The sequence below is a fragment of the Notechis scutatus genome, chromosome 2, assembly GCF_049901735.1.
Source record: "Notechis scutatus isolate UNSWTSFEM ecotype Mainland chromosome 2, rNotScu1.2, whole genome shotgun sequence".
NCBI classification, from domain to species: domain Eukaryota; kingdom Metazoa; phylum Chordata; class Lepidosauria; order Squamata; family Elapidae; genus Notechis; species Notechis scutatus.
The window spans coordinates 106,869,296-106,889,343 of record NC_142010.1 but is presented as its reverse complement, the minus strand read 5'-3'; the positions used below and the strand labels follow the sequence as shown (position 1 = coordinate 106,889,343).

General features: G+C 40.5%; 1 protein-coding gene and 1 long non-coding RNA gene across 2 annotated transcripts in view; one reads left to right on the top strand and one right to left on the bottom strand.

Annotated features, from left to right (window-relative positions):
- Positions 1–9,126, bottom strand: part of LOC113412136 (myosin-3) — a 31,417-nt gene extending 22,291 nt beyond the window's left edge. Inside the window, exons 1-12 of the mRNA XM_026667589.2 lie at positions 9,071–9,126; positions 7,452–7,663; positions 6,722–6,865; positions 6,485–6,641; positions 5,803–5,830; positions 5,585–5,702; positions 3,677–3,769; positions 2,255–2,318; positions 2,076–2,174; positions 1,797–1,900; positions 1,567–1,705; positions 605–723 (exon numbers count right to left, since the gene is read on the bottom strand). Of these exons, the coding sequence (XP_026523374.1) occupies positions 605–723; positions 1,567–1,705; positions 1,797–1,900; positions 2,076–2,174; positions 2,255–2,318; positions 3,677–3,769; positions 5,585–5,702; positions 5,803–5,830; positions 6,485–6,641; positions 6,722–6,865; positions 7,452–7,655 (1,269 nt within the window). The 5' untranslated portion in view covers positions 7,656–7,663; positions 9,071–9,126. The remainder of the gene's footprint in view (positions 1–604; positions 724–1,566; positions 1,706–1,796; positions 1,901–2,075; positions 2,175–2,254; positions 2,319–3,676; positions 3,770–5,584; positions 5,703–5,802; positions 5,831–6,484; positions 6,642–6,721; positions 6,866–7,451; positions 7,664–9,070) is intronic.
- On the top strand, positions 4,725–6,580 carry LOC148132161 (uncharacterized). Its single transcript, XR_015747238.1, has 3 exons — positions 4,725–4,850; positions 5,632–5,727; positions 6,467–6,580. It is a non-coding gene; the product is annotated as an uncharacterized LOC148132161 (long non-coding RNA).
- Positions 9,127–20,048: the final 10,922 nt, after the last annotated feature.

Sequence of the window (20,048 nt, the reverse complement as noted above, 5' to 3'; positions counted from 1 at the left end):
GAGTAATAAAGGTAAAATGGGCTGGAGAGGAAGGATCTATTTAGCATAGAAGGACCAGAATGTGGGAAGTGGATATGAAAGCATCCATGGTATGCAAAGAAAATGGTGAAAAAGAAGAGGAACTAATGGGGACGGAACAATCTCCAAAGAGAGTTATTGATAGATTGGCCCACAGAGAGGTCAGCCAACAAGCATTGTCTGTAGGGATAGGAAAGGCAAGCAGAGTATTGACCAATCAGAGCCCGCAAATGCTCTTGGTCCCTGCTAGACCATTGCAATCTTGAATGGAATTTTTAAAATTAGGAAATTAGGAAAAACAAACTTCCATGATGAAGACAAGCAGTTTAAGCTTCCATTTGGAATTGTCTGTAGTTGAAATGTTTTCCTGTTGAAATTCACTGCATGTTCCTTACAGTTCTTGTTAGTGGAGCTTTTTTTTTTTTCTAAATGGCACTCCAGCGATACAATCCAAATAGGACGAATGGCACAATTTCCTTCAAAGTAGTAATTCTAAATTAATGAATACTTGGAATGGAAGAAATACACACCCTTGTTGTTTGCCATATGGACCAGTAGGTGGTTTTGATTTGTTACCCATACTCACCTGATCTACAGTTTGACCTTTGGTCACATACTCATTTCCCACTTTCACCCGAGGAAAGCACAGGGCCTTCAACAAATCGGCAGAATTTAGGCCCATCAGATAAGCTGTCTTGTCAGCCTCTGTAAAGAACCCACAAGAAACAAGTCTTTATGAAACTTTAGTAGAATTATCAGGGTTGTGAAAAAATATAACCAGTGAATTGCCAGCATGAGTTGGAAGCAGGGGTGGGATACAACAGGGTTAACTACTGATTCGGGACTTCCGAGCTTCCCTGCAGGCTGCGAGCCGCGCACCTGTAAATCGTCATCAGCAGCTGCCTGCAGAGAAGCAGCCTTTGAAACAGCCCTCCTTTCTTGCTTTTCTAACTGCAGCTGTGCCTCGTTCGGCAGCTGAAGTTGAAAAATCAGGAAATAAAGATCAGGTAAGAGCCCAGGTGGGTGGGTGGGCAAAAACATCAGCAGACATAGAACCAGTTCTATGTCTGATGTTCTTCAGAGCTACCGGTTGTACAGAGGTGGACAGAACCAGTAGAAAACCACCCCTGGTTGGAAGCAGGAAAACAGTACTGACATTTCTGGACAGAGCACAGTTGTGAATTTCAGCCTTTGTCCAGTACCAATCCTTACTGCTCAAAAACCAGAACCCAATTAAAAAGTTAGCTGTGTTCCATTTGAAATCTTCTATAGAAAGAGTATCTAAGCTTCAGGCCTATCCTCTCTCTCTTTCAAAACTGTTTCTTTTTTCACTCACATTTCTACCTGCCAATCAGTAAGGCAACCAAAGCAGTTTAATGCCAGTACATGCTATAAAAAACGCAACACATATAAGAGAAAATAAATCATTCATTGCCGAAAGCTGAGAAGACATCTTTTATTGTTGCTCTTTCCAAAGGAGTTTTGTAAATCATGCAGTTGAATCATATGTTCTATAAGGCTTGAAAGCTAACTTGTGGAATTTGTTACCTTCTGTGCCATCTGGTTCTGCCTGCTCTTCTCGGGGTTTCTGTTTAAATTTCATGTTGCCATAATGCAACACTGCTCCTGTCAGTTTATAAATGCCAACTTTCTCTTCAGAAGTAAAGCCCAGGATGTCTATGGCTGTCTAAAGAGAGGGGGGGGGGAGTATCACAGTTAGTTATGTTTTCAGAAGGAATTGCATTTTTGTTTTACATCATAATCATTTTTTCACTCACATCTGTAGCTATAAGTTCATCTTGGTCATCAATGCTCTGGACTGAAATCTCGCCTTGGCTTACGAATGGAAAGTCATAAGGATTTGTTGTAATGAGAAGCATTTCTGAAATATATATGGGAAGCCTTTCTGAAATTCTAGGCATTATCTAATATGAGCTTTCCAATGCAGAAAATAGTCAACAGAGTAAAAAAAAACAAAAAACCTTCCCCATATTATTTACCACACACATTATCAATAAGATAAAAGGTTCAGTAAAGTAAAATGGAATCTTACTTACCAATTAGTTCTGGCTTCTTATTGGACATAATCTGGTAGAAAATGTGGTAACTCCTCTCAGCCTTTAGTTGAAAGGTTACTCTTGACTTTTCCAGAAGATCTATAACAGGAGGTCCAATTAATGTTTGCACGTCCAATTTGTACACATTACGTAGACAATTCTCAAATTCAGCTACTTACAGGTCTCAATATCTGCAGAAGCCAGTTTTCCAGTGGTACCAAAATGAATCCTAATGAATTTTCCCTTATAGGGTAGAAAGATGGAACAATTATTTCAGAAATCTAGGAATGTTTAATGAGTCACAACATATGGATTAGATCTATTTTTGTAACTGAATATTTTGCTATGGTTTTTGTTTTATTTTATATCTTGAAGGTGACATTATTTTCAAAGAAACTATTTTCTGCTAAAGTTTAAATAGGTAAGTCACTGTGCTTTAACAAATATTCTTGTTTTGTTGTGTGTATTTTAAACCTTGCTTCAGTTGAAATCTTTTTCTTTCAAGAATTTCTTAATAGGTATAGGATGTTTTACTACATAGGCAGGAACAACACAAATACTCCAGTTCGGGGTATTTTCTTTCACATCCTTTCCATTTCTTCCTACAAGTGATTTTAAAAGGGAAGACAATGGCTGCTGAAGCCAAGATGAAGCTAATGTTCCAAAACATTCCAGAAACCTATAAAATTGGCAATATAAAATTAACATGTAAATCATCCACTCTCTGTTGAACTGCCCGACTACAAGCTGTCAGGCTTCAGTCAGACTCCATGCATCAAATGAAGTGAGTGGCAGCTCAAATGAATATGCCTTTTAATAAATTTTTTATTAGAAAAGGTGCCGCCAGATTTCTTTTGATTTTTGGCCAACATGGCTCTCCTGTATCAGTTCAGTGAGGATTTTCTCGATATATCTGAATTGTTCCAAGAATGGAAGAGATAGAATTTATGTTATGAAATGGTTATTACTTAGTGGGAAAAAAAACAGCTTTGGTATGATGGAAAGTAAATAAGCGAAGAATCCTTCTCTATAGTTGGAGGACCACTTCCTGTAAAGACATGCCTTCTGGTGCTATATACTTAAGGGGCCCACACTCCCGACTCACATAAAACAGGCACCCACAAACTATTATTGTATTAATAACCCACAGTCATGTCCAGGGTCACATGATATATTTACATGCAATTGACCCATTTTGTTAACCCTGATATGGCATGGGAGGATGGGAGGATTAAAGCTTCTTCCCCATTACTTTATTTTTGAATATTCTCTCCCACATAAGATTTGGCAGCACCTGTGAAAATACGCAGTTTGAGCCAAAGAAACCTACTAGGCCAGTTGGAAAAATCTCTTACTGAATGTTCTGAGGAAGGAGATAATCATTTTGAGCAGGGAGGTAAGTTATACATTTATACCCAAGCTGAAATATCCCCCTTCCCAATTACCTCTTTGTATTAGATTTTGAATTATGTTTTCCATTTAAAATGGGACTTTTTAAATGCCAGCTTGAATTGCTCTATGGGGAATGAGACAAGGAGCAGGACAGGCTGTTTGGAGAGGCTGCAAGTAAACGTGTCACCAGCCAAAGATTCATCACTTACAAAACGGGAGGAGTTGTCATTCCTCACAGTCTTGGCATTCCCAAAGGCCTCCAATAAAGGGTTGGCACTGATGATTTGATCTTCAAGTGTCCCCTGCAGAAGTATTGGAAGACATATTTAAAAACCAAGGGAGGAAAAAAAAAACACTGCAAAATCTTGAACAGAAGCGAGCTTAATTAAAGTAAATGTGATTTTCCAATGAATGGATTTAGAATATTTAAATGTTTTTTTTTTCATAGGACCAAGGAATGAGAAATCTGGAATTAAATTACCAGAGTGCCTTCACTGAATTTCAATTAATTCTGACAAGTCCTTGTTTTCCACACACTATTTTTTTTTTAACCAAACATGCATCACTCTTCCCTCTTAAGGTTTAAGACTTGTTACAGGGAGGAAAGGGTCAAGCTATTTTCTAAAGTGCCTGTGGGCCAGACAAGGAATAATGGATGGAAACTGAACAAGGAGAGATTTAACCTGGAAATCAGGAGAAATTTTCTGACAGTGAGAACAATCAACCAATGGAACAGCTTGCCCTCGGAAGTTGTGGGAGCGCCATCACTTGAGACTTTCAAGAAGAGATTGGACTGCCATTTGTCAGAGGGTAGGGTCTCCTGCTTGGGCAGGGGGGTTAGACTAGATGGCCTACAAGGTCCCTTCCAACTCTGATTATCTGTACCTGTAAAACAGCTGTTTCCAGCTTGAAATGCTTAGAATTACAAAACATTTTGCACATCATGACGAGGTGTCGCATTAATTATTTCGCTCAAGAAAGTAAAAGATCAGAAACTAATTCTAAAAGCAGGAAATGCATTTCGCCCCTTTCACACTTTTTTTTTTCAGAAATGGTTCCTAAAAGGACCTGTCAAAATGGAGGGAAAGAACAGAAGGAGGGAATTAGGAGGATTACAGAGGGGGCAAAAGAAGGCAATAAATTTTTCACAAGTCTTGCCTAGATTCAATGGTGGGATTCAAATATTTTGACCACCAGTTCGGTGGGCATGGCTTGGTGGGCACACTTTGTGCATGTGCACACACTTTGCGCACATGTGTGCACCAAACACGCTCTTTGCGCAGGCGCAGAGGCATTCCAACTCACCTCCTGCAAGCCTGCACTCTCCCGGTTGCTTCTGCTGTGCCGCGCAAAGCAGCTGCATTTCAAATTCAGAGGATAAAGGTGAGTATGGGAGCCCGGCGGGCAGGTGGACCCAACAGCAGAACGATGGAGAGAACCGCTGCTTATCACCGCTACCGGCTCAGTAGAACCAGGCCGAACTGGTAGAATACCATCACTGCCTAGATTGTTATGATAAAAATCTGATTCTGCAAACTAGAATTGATGCTGGCAGCGGAAGGAAAGTTTCATTTCCTGGGGGACTTAGAAAGTACTTCCTTTGGTATATAGATTTTATGATCCAGTCACCTATTTTCTTAAAAAAAAACTACCCTTCAATTATTTCTACATTTGTCAGCATTTGGGATGAAACAACTGAAATCATAACTGCAAAATTGTTGTAGTTTATGTCCTAGAACCTATGTCAAAGGTTTTTGTTTTAATAGCATTGGGAGTAAGTATTATGAAGGCATGAGAAAATAATTCAGGACAGTTATTAAGTATAATGATTATTCATTACAATTCCATTCTCTTTTATTTAAAAGAAAATAGAATAAAGCTGTTTATGGAGCTATGCGGTATAGACCTTTCTGAAGGAGGCTTAATGTTATTACGATGTGGTGTTACTTTGGTTACAGGGGTTATTGATGAAAAGAATTCCACCTGAGCAAAGTCTGCAGATGTTTATATTTTTTCTGAGACATAAAGAATATAAACAGTCAGGCTCCCTTTGCTTAGAGTTTGGGGGTTTTCATTTTCTTTCTCTGCACTTCTAGAATGAGGTGTATTTTTCATACCTTCATGCCTGATTTTGACTCTTCTTTCTTCTTGGCTCCCTCTCCAGTAGCTGCAATTGTTGCAAAATACTGAATGACCCGCTTGGTGTTGACAGTCTTTCCAGCACCAGATTCTCCGCTAGCAAGAAAACATCAATCATCAGGTAAAGAAATATTATTTGTATTAGAACTATGTTACTACAGTAATCAAGACAGATGAATCTGAAATGTCTACTTACGTGATCAGAATAGACTGGTTTTCACGATCTGCCAAAGGGAGAGGCAAAAAAAAATATTTACAAACTACAGTGATGGATGCCAAATCATGCTAAGTAGCACCTCTGGAATTTATTTTTTTATTTTTTGTTTGTTTGTCAAACATGTACAAGATAACAAGCATATGTATGAACATAAACAAGAACAAAGGGAGTAAATACAGATAGATGGGGACAATAAGACAGGGAGGGTAGGCATGCAGGTGTGCTTATGCATGCCCCCTTTAAGGACCTCTTAGGAATGGGGTGAAGTCCACAGTAGACAGTTTGAGGTTGAAGCTGTGTGGGGTTGAGGCTGTAACAACGGAGTCAGGTAGGGCATTCCAGACGTTGACCACTCTGTTGCTGAAGTTGTATTTTCTGCAATCGAGTTTGAAGCGGTTTACCTTGAGTTTGTATCAGTTGTTTGTCCGTGTATTATTGTGATCGAGGCTGAAGAAGTCATTGACAGTTAAGACGTTGTAACAGACAATTTTGTGTACTATGCTTAGATTGGACCGCAGACGGTGCAGCGATATGAAAGGACATGAAGGCAGGGATATTTTGGAGGGATGGTGAAGATCTATGCCATTGCCCCCGACCCCACATCCCTCAGTACAGTTCTTTATTCAAACATATTTCGTTTCAGGCCTTGAAGCAGACTTACCAGTTAGCATGAACTGATATGCATTGTCAGAGATGGAGAAGATGTGTGGAGGGGCCTCAGAACGCTTTTTCCCCCGATAACCAGATACCACCTCTGGATTGTACACAGGCAACCATTTGTATGGATTAACAGTGACACAGAAGAGGCCTGAATAGGTCTGCATGGAAACAAAAAATCATGGTTAAACTCTGCCCCTTTGAGATTTTGGGCCTGGTATGAGGTAAGGCTAAAACATACATAGATCATCCAAGAGCTATAACGCTCTTTGAGGTTATATAAAACAGCTGGTTCATGTAAATGAGTCAACATTGCCATATCTTCAAGTTTGTCAAACTTCGGTGGGTTCATTGAGTACACGTCCTCTGCCTTGGCCGTTATTGTCTGAAAGAACAAGAGGAAAAGGCTTCAAAAAAAGCACAGGGTAGGGTGGAATTACATTCAGCCCCAACTAAATACTTTGAACAAGCATATCATTCTGTTATTATCGAGAAGCTATTGATAATATTACTCCAATTTACCCCTTAAAATTGGCCTTCATGGAACGTAATCTTGCATTGAAGCTTGAGGCGGTTAAAACTTTAACTTTGTCTTCAAATGCAACAATTGTCAAAAGAATGAATGGCCCAGCAAATTACACTTCACAGTCTGCTTGTCTCTGGGACCCAAAGGAAATTTTTTAAAGGAAAAGCTATAGCTTATTTCCCCTCATGCTAGAAGTACTTACAAAAACTCATCCCAATAAAATATACAATTTGCCCCTTTTATCTTCAGAATAATTGAGGGAGGAATTTATGGGTTTGGGTTTTGCACCAATATATACAGTAAGTGACAGAACTATGTATTGATTCTAATTCCAAAAATCTCACAGTGTACCAGAAAAATATTTTCTTAAACAAAAGAGTTGTTTAAATTAAATTTAAAAAGTGTTTCTATTCCCTTCATCGCCCAAACCATGGAAGATGCTCACCCGGCCATCTGATGTCTCTACAGTAATTTTTCCACCTTCAGAGCTTTTAATTTTCCCTTTGGCATATTCCTCCTTGGGCTCAGCCACAAAGCAATAAGTTTTGGCATCAAAGGGCTGGTTCTGAGCCTCTATTCGCTCCTTTTCAGATTTACGCAGGTAAGAGGCAGCCACTCCAAAAACCTCCATATCTGAGTCCCTGCTCATGGCTGCAGCTAAAAGAGATACAAAAAACTTAGTTTGTTTGATTTAAGGTTAGAGCTGTTCAGAAAGTCAGCATTTGTACACCAGCTCTCAGTTACTATATCTGGGGATATGTACAGAAGGTTAGACAAGCAAAATAGTCCCAAGATTCAGCTATTTTGTCAATAATTATAGTAGCAAGGCAAAAACTCCTTTGTTCTTATGTGAGACAGCCTGTCTGTCTCTTGGTAGTTTATAAGTTTTCAGTTCACTATAGTACATGCTCTCTATTAAATTTTGCCTGAATTTTTTGAGAATTTTTGTAAAGAAAAAGCAAAAGCAAAATATCAATACCAAAAAATAAGTAGAAGTGGAATGCATAACAATAATAACAAGGTAGTTCTCTGTTCATTAAATAGTTGGGCAAGTGCAAAATCTTAAGTATCAAGAGACAGCACTTTGCAATCAATTTTTGAAAATTAACAGGGAAAAATGATGTAAAACAATATAACATTGTAGGAAGAACATTGAGATACAAAAAAAAAAGTTTATTATCACAATATCTGTCTGTCTGTCTATCCACAACACATACATTTTCTCCTGATTTCCAAATAGTATAGGATATAAATAATGTGAAATTAATACAGGCAATATTATTTCTACTTGAATTCTTTTTATTTTATATATTAATTCAATTTATATACCACCTTGCTGTCCAGAGAGCTACTTCCTTAAGTATATTTTTGCATTGCAATGGTCTGAGATGGAATGGGATGGTTTGCTGAGGTTCTAATGTGAGATGACTTCCACTCCCCAAATCACATTTTAATGGCTCATAAAATGGGGGGAAATGAGCATGTTATACAATAACAAGAAATTCTGGACAGGGCAAGACTTTGTTTTCTCCTATTTTAGTATAAGTGGAAGCTCAGTTCCTTATCATTCACCAGAAGCACTGAGAAGACCTGGTGCATCTCTTTGTCAGAAGAGGAGTGATTTAGATTGTGAACTGTCCCATATATTAAAAAGGATGTCAAATGAATTGGATAGTATTTCTGCAGAGTAGATAGGGAAATGGTACTGAACCTGCAGGTGCTGTAAGTGAGAAATAGCTACATCACTAAACAATCTTGAGCAGAACAACTTATAACAGACAACTAAGACTTTTGTTTGCAAAGCTGAGTTTGATGAAAAGTTGGCATTGATGTTAGCTGATCTTATCTCTTCAAAACAAGATTACATTCTGTTCTTCCATCTACAATTCATATGCAGGAAAATCAAAGCTCTGAGATTTTCATCTCCACACTCAGAAACACAAAAGCACAACCTCCCTCCCAAACCCAGGCCAGACTCATTCATCAAATGAAACTACAGCACACAAGAGATCTGCAATTTACTAGAAAGAATAGACAGTCAATAAGCACACTTGGATTTCTCACCTTTTTATTGTCTACTCTCAACAGAAAGAAGGAACTGGATGAAATGCTCAACCTATAAAGGAACAGACAAAATATGTGATAATACATCCAGGATCCTCAGGCAGCACAACAGCTGAGAATTTGTTAGTCTTCCCATATGCAAAGGCTCAAAATACACAACAAAGATATCTTCACCACAGAAAATTGCCTTTAATCTCATGGCATTCTAAAGACCTCTAAAATAGGAGTATATCCTGTACTTTTTTTTTAAAGAGAAAACATCAGGGCAAAAGGAGATTTAAAAACAAAAGAAAACTTACCCCTGACAGTCCGTAACCACCAAGAAACCTTTCACCTTTGAAAGCTTTTATAGGCTCTGATTCTTCTTTTAGCTCAACCCTTCTCCCTATATGGAAATTAGAGACCAGCCCTGCAATCTGCTTCCCACTTCTACCTTATTTTTCTCCCTATAAATGTATTTTTAGAAATGACCAAGTTCACACTTTATTTATCAGTTTTGATACCTAGCCACAGGGCAATCTTGTAAATGCACCTCTTTTAATCTTGGAAGGCAAAAACATAGTAGGAAGGAGACTGTATGCTACTTCAGAAAATTTACAGGCTTCTTGCATGTTTATGATAGTTTCTGTGGATCTCCTCATATGCTAGTACTAATCTGAGCTAATTTTGGATTAGTATAGATTAAGAGAATAAATATATTTAACAAAAAATTCATGCAAAGCTGAGATTGTTCTGTGCTGAGAATTATGCAAAGTCTAATTTGCGGCTGTGACACCATATATACCGCTATACAAACAATATATTGGGTGTGAATACTCAATATGCATACCACAGTTTAATAAGAAAGCCTCTTTTGTGTGCAACAAGACGGAGTTCTAAACAGTGAATGAATGATTGGATTAAAAAAACAGCCAAGAAAGAAATAGGTATACCTACAGCATACATTATAATAATTAGCAGCCCTTAATAGTCAATACAAATTACTTAGTACAATAGTACAAATTACTTCTAACACCTATAGGTTTGCCCATTAAGCCATTATTGATTTATCACTATCTCTGCAGGCATGACTTCCTAACTAAGCATGCCAAAGAATCACAATAATGCTTTCCTCAAACATAGAATTAGGAACAGCTGATAAAAGCAGCCGTTGTATAAAGCAAGACATCCAAATGAGTAACTGAGAGCAAATATATAAAATGGGAAATCTCTCAACTCTCCATTCCTTTGACAGCTATTACAGACTTCCAGAACTCAGCTGTCTTGATAGTAAGTCTCACTACAATAATGAGCTTCCCAAAGCAAAAAAAAATCCATCTCTTATTACTGTAAATCATTAAACAATGAAACCAGGGTTAGAGACAAACATCATCCAAGACAATAACAATACAGAAATTAAATTACTGTTTAAAAAGTCTAACAAAACCAGTCCCATTCTGGACAAAATTCTTACCAAGGGACTATTTGCCAGGGTAAATAGTTTGCCTTCGGTGGTCATTTAGAAGAAAATCTCATGGGACCAGCTGAATAGAATTCATTACTGAAGGGCTACCATGAAGAAGGCACTGCTGCTGATCACTGCCCAATAAATCAAACCCACTTGTGGGACATTTCAGTTAGGGAAGATGCTTCTAGCTTTTGTGAAACTATAAATTAGAAATTTCTGTTCATAAAGCTGAGAAAAGCTAAACAAAACTCAGAGCTTCCTAATTTTAGTAAATGAGTCTTAAACTCTTTAGTATTGAAGACCACACTCCTTGGTGCATTGTCACAAGACTCTCATGAATAAGGCTGGTTTGTTGTCAGCAGTTGAAAGGGAAAAGCATTGGGAGCAACAATACGTAATATTGAATTGATGTATATTAGGTGCCACATAGTGACTGTTAAGGTACTACTACTTTGAGATGTTGAATAGATATTGTTATTGCACACACTATGGCAACCCTTTGATATTTCGGACATTAGTTATTCTCAGACAGCACTGGCAAAAGTGTTTATCAGCCTTTCCCTCCTGCAAATCTTATTAATACAATCCTGTATTGAAGCTTCTCAAATGCCCAATGCCTAGATGAATCCATGCAAGCAGGGCAGAAGTAGGGAAGAAATATTAGGGTATTCTCCACTCTTTTTTTAAACATTTGTGTTTTCCACTGCTTGCGGGTACAGGTAGTCCTCAGCTGATTACCATAATTGGGATCAGAATTTTCATCCGTAAGTAAGGCAATTGTTAAATCATTAAGCGAATCTGGTTTCTTCCATTGACTTTGCTGGTGGGAAGCTGGCTGAGAAAGTCTCAAATGGCAATGACATGATTCCGGAACACTGCAACCGTTATAAATACATGCCGGTTCTCAAGCGCCCAAATTTTGATTGCATGGCCATGGGGATGCTGCAACAAATATAAGCACAAGGACGGGTTGTAGGCAGTGGTGGGATTCAAATTTTTTTTTACTACTGGTTCTGTGGGCGTGGCTTGGTGGGCATGGTGTGGCTTGGTGGGCATGGCAGGGAAGGACATTGCAAAATCCCCATACTCTCCCCACCCCACTAACCTGCTTTCCAGGTCCATTGTCCTATGCAGGGGAACAAAAGAAGACCCAGCCAATCAGCTGGGGCTCAGGAGGCAGAGAATAGATGGGGGCGGGGCCAGTCAGAGGCAGTATTTGCTGGTTCTCCAAACTACTCAAAATTTCTGCTACCGGTTCTCCAGAACTGGTCAGAACCTGCTGAATACCACCTCTGGTTGTAGGTTACTTTATTCAGTAACATTATCGTTTTGAACAGTCATTAAACCAATGGAATTTGTCAAGAATTTTGTCCACCACTTCAGAATCCAAAAAACATCAAAGAGACAAACAAAAAGGCATGTAGTTTCAATTATCACTGTTGTTTCTTATGGCACAAGCCACTTTTAACAGTGCTTCTGGACAATATTCTGTGAACACAGTGAGAGTGGGGAGGTAATAATGCTTTACAACCTTCATTGCCATGATGTAGGCCTGAACATGTACTTAAGTTTGATCATTCCGCATCTTTTAGCACCATTACTGAAAGCATCACTTCAGTAGTTCTAGAGTTCCCAAATAAATTTTAAAGCCCCCTGGGAAGCAATTGTGTTTGATACTCTCATCATTTCTACATTCCAGAAATGAACAAGGCATATGGTGGAATTGCCTAATATATTTTTGGCCAAATCCCAAAGTTTTCTGTATCCTGTACAGAGGTGGATTTGAAGCTGTACAGATGCAGATAGATAACTCAACAAGACCTCCATAACAAAGTACATTTATTGTGGCTGTGACAGCACACAAAGCATGACCTGCAGAAAACCAGGCAGATCCATTAGGCTTCCAGGAGGGACCATCTTAATTAGCTCTCCCTGTCCTGCTGACCTCTTGCTATCAGCCTCACTAGGGAGACCAAACCAGGAATTCAATTCCACTGTAAATAAAAAAATACCTCTATTGAGATTGGCTACAGTAACAGGTTTTAAAAGTCAGCTTTTCCTCTTTCATACAGTTCAGTGAATTAGGGAGGTATCTGATCTACTTCTGAATGTTAGCTTCTTGTTCTGGACTTTAAAAATGCTTCTTCCCCTTTCACCTAGACCTAGGTAAGAAGTCCTGTATACAAGTATCCTCAACTTATTATCACAATCGAGCCCAAAATGTATGTTGCTAAGTGAAACATTTGTTAAGTGAGTTTTGCCCCATTTTGAGACTTTTTTTGCCACTGTTGTTAAGTGAATTATTGCAATTGTTAAATTAGTAACACAGTTGTTAAGGGAATCTGGCTCCCGCATTGACTTTGCTTATCAAAAGGTCATGTGATCCCTGCCAAAGGGGATCACATGGCCCCAGGATGCTGCAACAGTCATAAATATGAAACAGTTGCCAAGCATCTGAATTTTGATCATGTGACCATAGGGATTCTGCAACAGTTGTGAAAAATGGTCATAAATTGCTTTTTTGAGTGCTGTTGTAACTTTGAACAGTCATTAAATGAACCTGTGTAGTCGAGGACCACCTGTATTTACATTCAGGTCATCTTCTTTATCCTACATTTTCAGAGGTCAGATAAGTGGTGCTGATAAGCCATAGACTGACCAGAAAATGATCTGTCCATGATAAAGGACTAATATCCTCCATTGTTAGATTACAAGCCATCCGCTCTGTGGTAAAAGATAACAGCTGGAGACAATCCAATACTGTCCCAGCTCTAGAAATTCAGTAAGACATGCATTCAAGCAGCAGGGTGTGTTGAATAGCTGAACTTCTGTCTGCATCCAGTCACCAGGGGAGCAAAATATCTACCCACAGCTAAGGTGTCTTGTATATCATTACCAGCCTCTCTGATCTTGGATCTGAGGCTGATGAATCACCTGAAATCCAGGCAAATTTCAGACAGTTAACAGTGGCAGTAAGAGGTTTGTACCCTCAGATTCGCAAGACTCCGTTAATGTAGAACATTGCTCAGCAGACTTAGCTCATCTAGTTGATTTTACCCAGAACAAAAAGTGAATTCCTCTTTTATAATTCCCCTTGTCTTGGCCTGAAGATAAAGCAGGGCAAGTGAAATTAAAACTGGTAAAAGTCAGTTGAGAAAGTTTTGAGAAAGTCCTTTTACCCTGTTTAGTGTCATTGTCTTCCTTGGCTCCTTCCCTTTTCCAACTTGCTGCATTCCAGTAAATTTACTTTCCTTCAGGTGTTCTCTCTCTCTCTCTCTCTCTCTCTCTCTCTCTTTCCCTCTCCCTCCCTCTCTCTCCCCTCCCCCCCTCGCTAACGATAAGCTCATTTAAGTTCTATTTTCCATCAGCCCATGACTCGATTATCTTCATGTGAAGTCTACCCTAAGCTTCAAAATTAAACAAGGGTTGAACTCAGAATATCATCTCAGTTTAAAAAAAGATTTGTCTTCTGTGTTCTAATACGTTTGTGAGCCAGGAAAAGGTGACACAAGAGACAAGTAACATGGCTGCATCCCAGAGAATGAATTACATTTGGCTCCAGATAGAATAAGCAGGATACTGTCCCTCAAGAATGGTCATAAACTGTGACATCTCTCATAAAAAATGAATTCTTAGAATCCTCCCTAAGCCTGTAGAATGAGCTCTTTCTTTTTTTAGCAGTGGCCTTCTGTGTGCTCAGACTCTTTTTGAATGTACTGCTGAGTTTGTATTAAGCATCCAAGAAAAACTCAGATAGTAGAAGCATTCATTTTATGCAAGTCTTCAAACATGAAGATGGGGCTTTGCAGGTCACTTTCATTAGAAGAACTGGAAAAGGAAGGCTTTCATAGGGTATACAGACTCATCAAGCTGAAAAAGTAAGTTCAGGATTACAGTATCTGCCAAGCCACCTTCTCCTGGAGATGTAGAAGAGAAGACCCCCTCCAGATCCCTGTTATTTCATCTGTGGAGGATCTCTGGGTCAGCCCTTCTTGGTCCCATTCCCTGGAACACCCTTCCTGCTGATATCATATGGGCCCCAACTCTGTTAGCTTTTTGCAACCTGGGTATTGAGCAGGCATTTCAAGTCCGAGGGATTATTCTTCTGGAAGGACTGTAACTGTACATATATCTGTGGTTGCCCTCAACATTGGATGGGTTCCTCAGCACTGTTACACTGTGATCTTTTTAATCTTCTCACCTTTGTGGAGGGTGCTAAGCCAGCCAGTCTTCCTAATAATGAGGCTTCCTAATAAAATAAATATAAGTAAGTAAGTAAATGTATAGAGAGGCATGGGGGCTAAGTGGCTTAATGATGCTGGAGAAGATCTGTATTCCAGCAGTTTGAGTCCTAGCACCACATGACAAAGTGAGCTCCCATCACTTGCATCAGCTTCTGCCCATCTAAGAGTTCGAAAGCATGTTGCATGCAAATAGATAAATAGGAACCACTTTGAGCAGTAGCGCAAACCCAGCCAGTGCCAGATCTACCCAAATGCTATGGCCAAATATCAGGTGAAATTGGTGGTACGAAACTTCAGATAACACTGGAGAATGCTGTCAAGCCTTATGAGTGTGAAGCTAGTTTGTCCTTGTGGTACACTCTAGATCGTATGTGAGTGTGAACTGAATGAACTAGCAATCATTGGCAGCCAAACTACTTTGTATTAACGCTGTAGTCACCTGGCTAATGTAACATCGACATACACTGAAGAAATAAATAGTAAATGTATGTGTGTAAGTCTGGGTTCATAGGAACTGTTTTTGGAAACCAAAGACGAAACCAGAGTATCTCACTGTTTCCTCTAACAGGTTTTGCTATCTATTAAGAAGCAGAAAATAAAGAAGAAAATCAGTGAGAGTTGAAGTCCTAACATGAAGGTCCCTGTCCTTGTGAGTATTTCATGGTAGTATATTCAGAATAATTACCTTGAAACTGTTAGCTACAACTATCAAGACATCAAACTTTGTGAATTTTTTTACTTTTACATCACTTCTAACTAAAATATAACTAATGTAAATTAGGATTGAGAAATTCAGAATTTTTGGAATTGGGTTTAATCTGTTTTCTGTGGGCCAGAATTGTACTTTACTGCTTACTAACTCTCATTTCATTTCCAAGTTGTAAAATAAAATTGTCAACAGCCAACATAAAAGCTTCATCGTTAATGTCCAAATCATTTTTTAAGTTCTAGGTATGGTCCTTTAGCACTAGTTAGGTTTCCAGTTACAAACAAACTCCCCACAGAGAAGTTGTTTAAAAATACACAAGTAATAAAAATGCTTCTACCTATTATGTTTCTTCGATGAAAAAAAGATGGACTATTATAGCCACAGCTGTGATCCTGAAACAATTAGGAAAGATAAGCCAATGTTAAGATATATTTTCTAAATGGGATTTGTGGCTTTCAGCAACATCATTATTGAGGTAATCAACTTAGGATATTAATATTGGGCTAAATAACTGTGTTACACAACTAGTCTTTAGCATCCCATTATAATCCCTTGGTGGTTATATAGCACTTAATATCAGCATAATCCAGAAGCAAAATATTGTAAGAGACATTATAAATGTTAGTTATCTAGTAGTTGCTTTTTAACAACATTTTAGAGGATGAAAAGATCTGAAGATCTCAAAAACCTGACATAATTACCTGGTTCAGGATTTGGTTATTTATGACACTACCTTTCTTCAATGATCTCCTATACAGGGCCATGTCATGGGGTCCTGCAAGCATGTCTTTTCCTTGCTGATCCCTGCCCTCTGAAATACACACACACACACACACACACGCACCCCACCTTGTCTCCTTTAGTAAAGTTTTAAATCTCCTGGCTTTTCAAAGAAACCAGGGACTAACACAATTAATAATCCAAAGTAGTGGAAGATGAACATTTTTGTTATTCTGTAAGGTCTTCAGATACTCTAGAAATGTAAATAAGTAAGTTATCTGTATAAAATGCTGCCGATCTTAGACTTCATAAGTTTTTCTTATTTTCTTATAGTTTTTTTTTAAAATCCATCTCTCAGTAGCTGCTATTGTTTAGCATAGTCGCTTGTATAACAGGTAACATAAAAATGACAAATATTCCTTTTTAAAACTGAAGAAAACCAAGAATTTAACAAATTTCTATGGGACTGGGTCAGGGGGATTCATTATAAGACACAGAAGACCATATGGTTCTGGTGATTTTTTTAAAAATAGGTTATTGACATTTTACAGAAGTAATTTTGGTAAATATAGGTAGTCTTTGTTATGAATCAATAAAGTAACTAGCATAAAATGCAAAGTAGGGTTTGAAGGCCTGCACACCTGATTGGTCCTCAAACAACGAACAGGGATTGGTCAGGATGAGGCCACTCATTATTGGTTATTATTTGAACTTATCACAAAGGTTATTGGTTAATAGGGTAGCAGCCAACCCTATAAAAGGGTTACTGCTGCCCATAGAGTTTGCTCTGTTCTATTCCTATTCCTGTTAGTATTAAAGAGTTGAAGTCACTGGTCAGATGTCTGGTCTCCTTATTCTTCAAACTTAACACTGGCGACGAAGGTGGGATGCGGAGACCGAAGAGCTGACTGATCTACAGAGCAACCAACAGAGCACGTGGTCGAACACGCACTATCAACGGCAATCATGGCCAGCGGTGCCGTACCACCCGCTCCATTCAACCCAGAAACCGAAGACTGGGAGTCATACATGGATAGGTTCCAAATGTTTTTGGAGACCAACAACTTGAAAGATGCAACGGCCAGCAAAAAAAGAGCTGTTTTTCTAACCCACTGCGGGCCTACTGTGTTTAAAATGGCGAAGTCACTTGCCAAGCCAGCCGAAGTAAAAGCAATGGACTGGGATGTTCTCGAGCCTTTGCTACGGGCCCACTACGCGCCCACCGTGCCAACATTAGTCAGAAGGCACGAATTTTACCAGAGGGGCCAGCGGAAGGGCGAAAGCCTTGCCAACTACGTCGCAGACCTTCGAAACCTTGGAGGCCTCTGCGAGTTCTCCAACTTAGAAGAAGCCCTCCGGGACCGCCTAGTTCTGGGTTTAGAGGATTGCACAATCCAGAGCAAAATCATGGCTAAGGGGGACATCAGCCTTACCGATGCCCTTAAAGAAGCCTCGGCAGCGGAAGCAACTAAGAAGTCGGCAGCACGAATGCGCCGTACCAGCGCACCGCTACACCAACTCGCCGATGATACCTCGCCTCGCCCAGAGAGACACCCGGTATCGACTCACCACGAAGACCTAGAATCCCCATCAGAAAGTGACGAGGAAGAGGTCAACCAACTCTGAACTGAACGAGACCAGTACACACAACGCTCAAATCGACCTTGCGCAGGATGTGGAGCGAGTCACCCACGATCCAGCTGCAAATTCCTCGACGCACTCTGCCGCGTTTGCGGAAAAAGAGGTCACATCGCAAAGGTTTGCAGAAGCAAACAAGCCTCCAACTCCAAACCCCGACAGGCCGAATGCCAGTCTTTAGGATTCCTCGGTACACACCGAGACAAACTGAACCACCAATGGGGAAACCACTCCTACAGAAACAACCCGTCCACCACTAACCCCAGGCGTGAAGAAACCAGACGGGAAGAAACCCACCAAACAATCACCATAGGCCACGCTACATCCTTAGACGCCGGAAAAATCCGGGTGAAGGTCGCGATCGAAAACAAACCTTGTGTGATGGAGGTAGACTCAGGATCATCCCTCTCGATGGTATCTTGGAAGACGCTCCAGCAGCTTATTCCAACAATTCGCCGCCAAGACCTCAACCCTCAAAGGGTTATACTCAAAGATTACCAGGGTAATCGAATTCCCGTCGTCGGGTCCCGCCAATTCCAGGTCTCATTCAAGGACCGCACCGTCGCACTGCCACTGACTGTTGTTGACCATGACCGGCCTAGCCTTTTAGGCCTACAATGGTTCGAGCCGCTCGGGATCACCGTAGCCGGAGTTCACCGGGCCGAGAGCAACGATTGGGAGGAGGCCCTCGTGCAAGAATTCCGAGACGTCTTCGCGAGCGGACTAGGCAAGTACAAGGGGACCCCGATATCATTTAATTTGAACCCTGAGGTAGCACCCATCCGCCTTAAGCCGCGTCGGGTTCCGTTCGCCCTGAAACCTAAAATCGACGAACAACTCGATAAACTAATAGCACAGGGCGTGCTGGAACCCACCGACCACGCCCGGTGGGAAACTCCAATAGTTACGCCTATCAAGCCTGATGGGTCACTGAGAATTTGCGGAGACTATCGGGCCACCCTTAACCACGCACTTCAGCAAAGTGCATATCCAGTGCCAGTAGTGCAGCACCTGCTCCATTCCTTGGGGGGCGGAAAAATTTTCGCTAAATTAGATCTAGCGCAGGCATATCAGCAATTGCCTGTAGACCCTGCCACCGCCGAAGCGCAAACTATCGTCACCCATAGGGGTGCATTTAAATGCAACCGACTCCAGTTCGGGGTGAGCGTCGCTCCCGGGATCTTTCAGAGCTTAATGGAGAGACTGTTGCAAGGAATAAGAGGGGTCGTACCGTATTTCGACGATGTACTCATCGCCGCCCCTAACAGAGACATTCTAGAAAAACGACTCCGAATGGTCTTACAAAGGTTCCAAGACGCCGGCCTCAAAGTCAAAAGAAATAAATGCCACTTATGCACGGAAAGGGTAGAGTTTCTGGGATACCTCCTGGACAGCCAAGGGATCCATCCCACTGAGGACAAATTGAAGGCAATTAAGAGGGCCCCCACTCCAAGGAACAAGGCAGATCTTCAGGCGTTCCTTGGACTTATCAATTTCTATAACGTATTTCTACCAAATAAAGCAACGGTAGCTGAACCACTGCATAGACTTTTAGACAAAAAAGCAACGTGGGTTTGGGGGGCAACGGGAACAAAACGCCTTCCAGCAAGTTAAAAAACTGCTAACTTCTGATTCTGTACTTATGCAGTACAACGAAACTCTGCCATTGACTATTACTTGCGACGCCTCACCGCCGTTTGGCGTTGGAGCAATCCTGGCCCACGTATTGCCAAACGGAGCAGAAGCTCCCGTCGCATTTTTCTCACGAACTCTAGCTAAAGCTGAAAGGAATTATAGTCAGCTGGATAAAGAAGCTTTAGCTATTGTGGCTGCAGTTAAAAGATTCCATGAATATGTGTATGGGCGTGCATTTACAATAATCACTGATCATAAACCACTATTGGGGATTATTGCGGGAAATAAACCAACCCCGTATATATTGTCCCCCAGAATGACTCGTTGGTCTGAATTCTTGGCGGCGTACAACTACACCTTGCAACACCGCCCAGGAAAAGCAATTCTCCACGCTGATGCATTGAGCAGAGCACCACTCCCAGAATCGGTTGAAGATCCAGCACCGACCATTACAACGCTACAAATTGAGGCCCTGCACGCGCCGCCATTATTGACTGCGAGGGACATTGCCCTCGAAACAAAAACGAGATCCGGTCCTGCAACACATCCTACGCTGGGTTGAGCGTGGGTGGCCAACAGAACAAC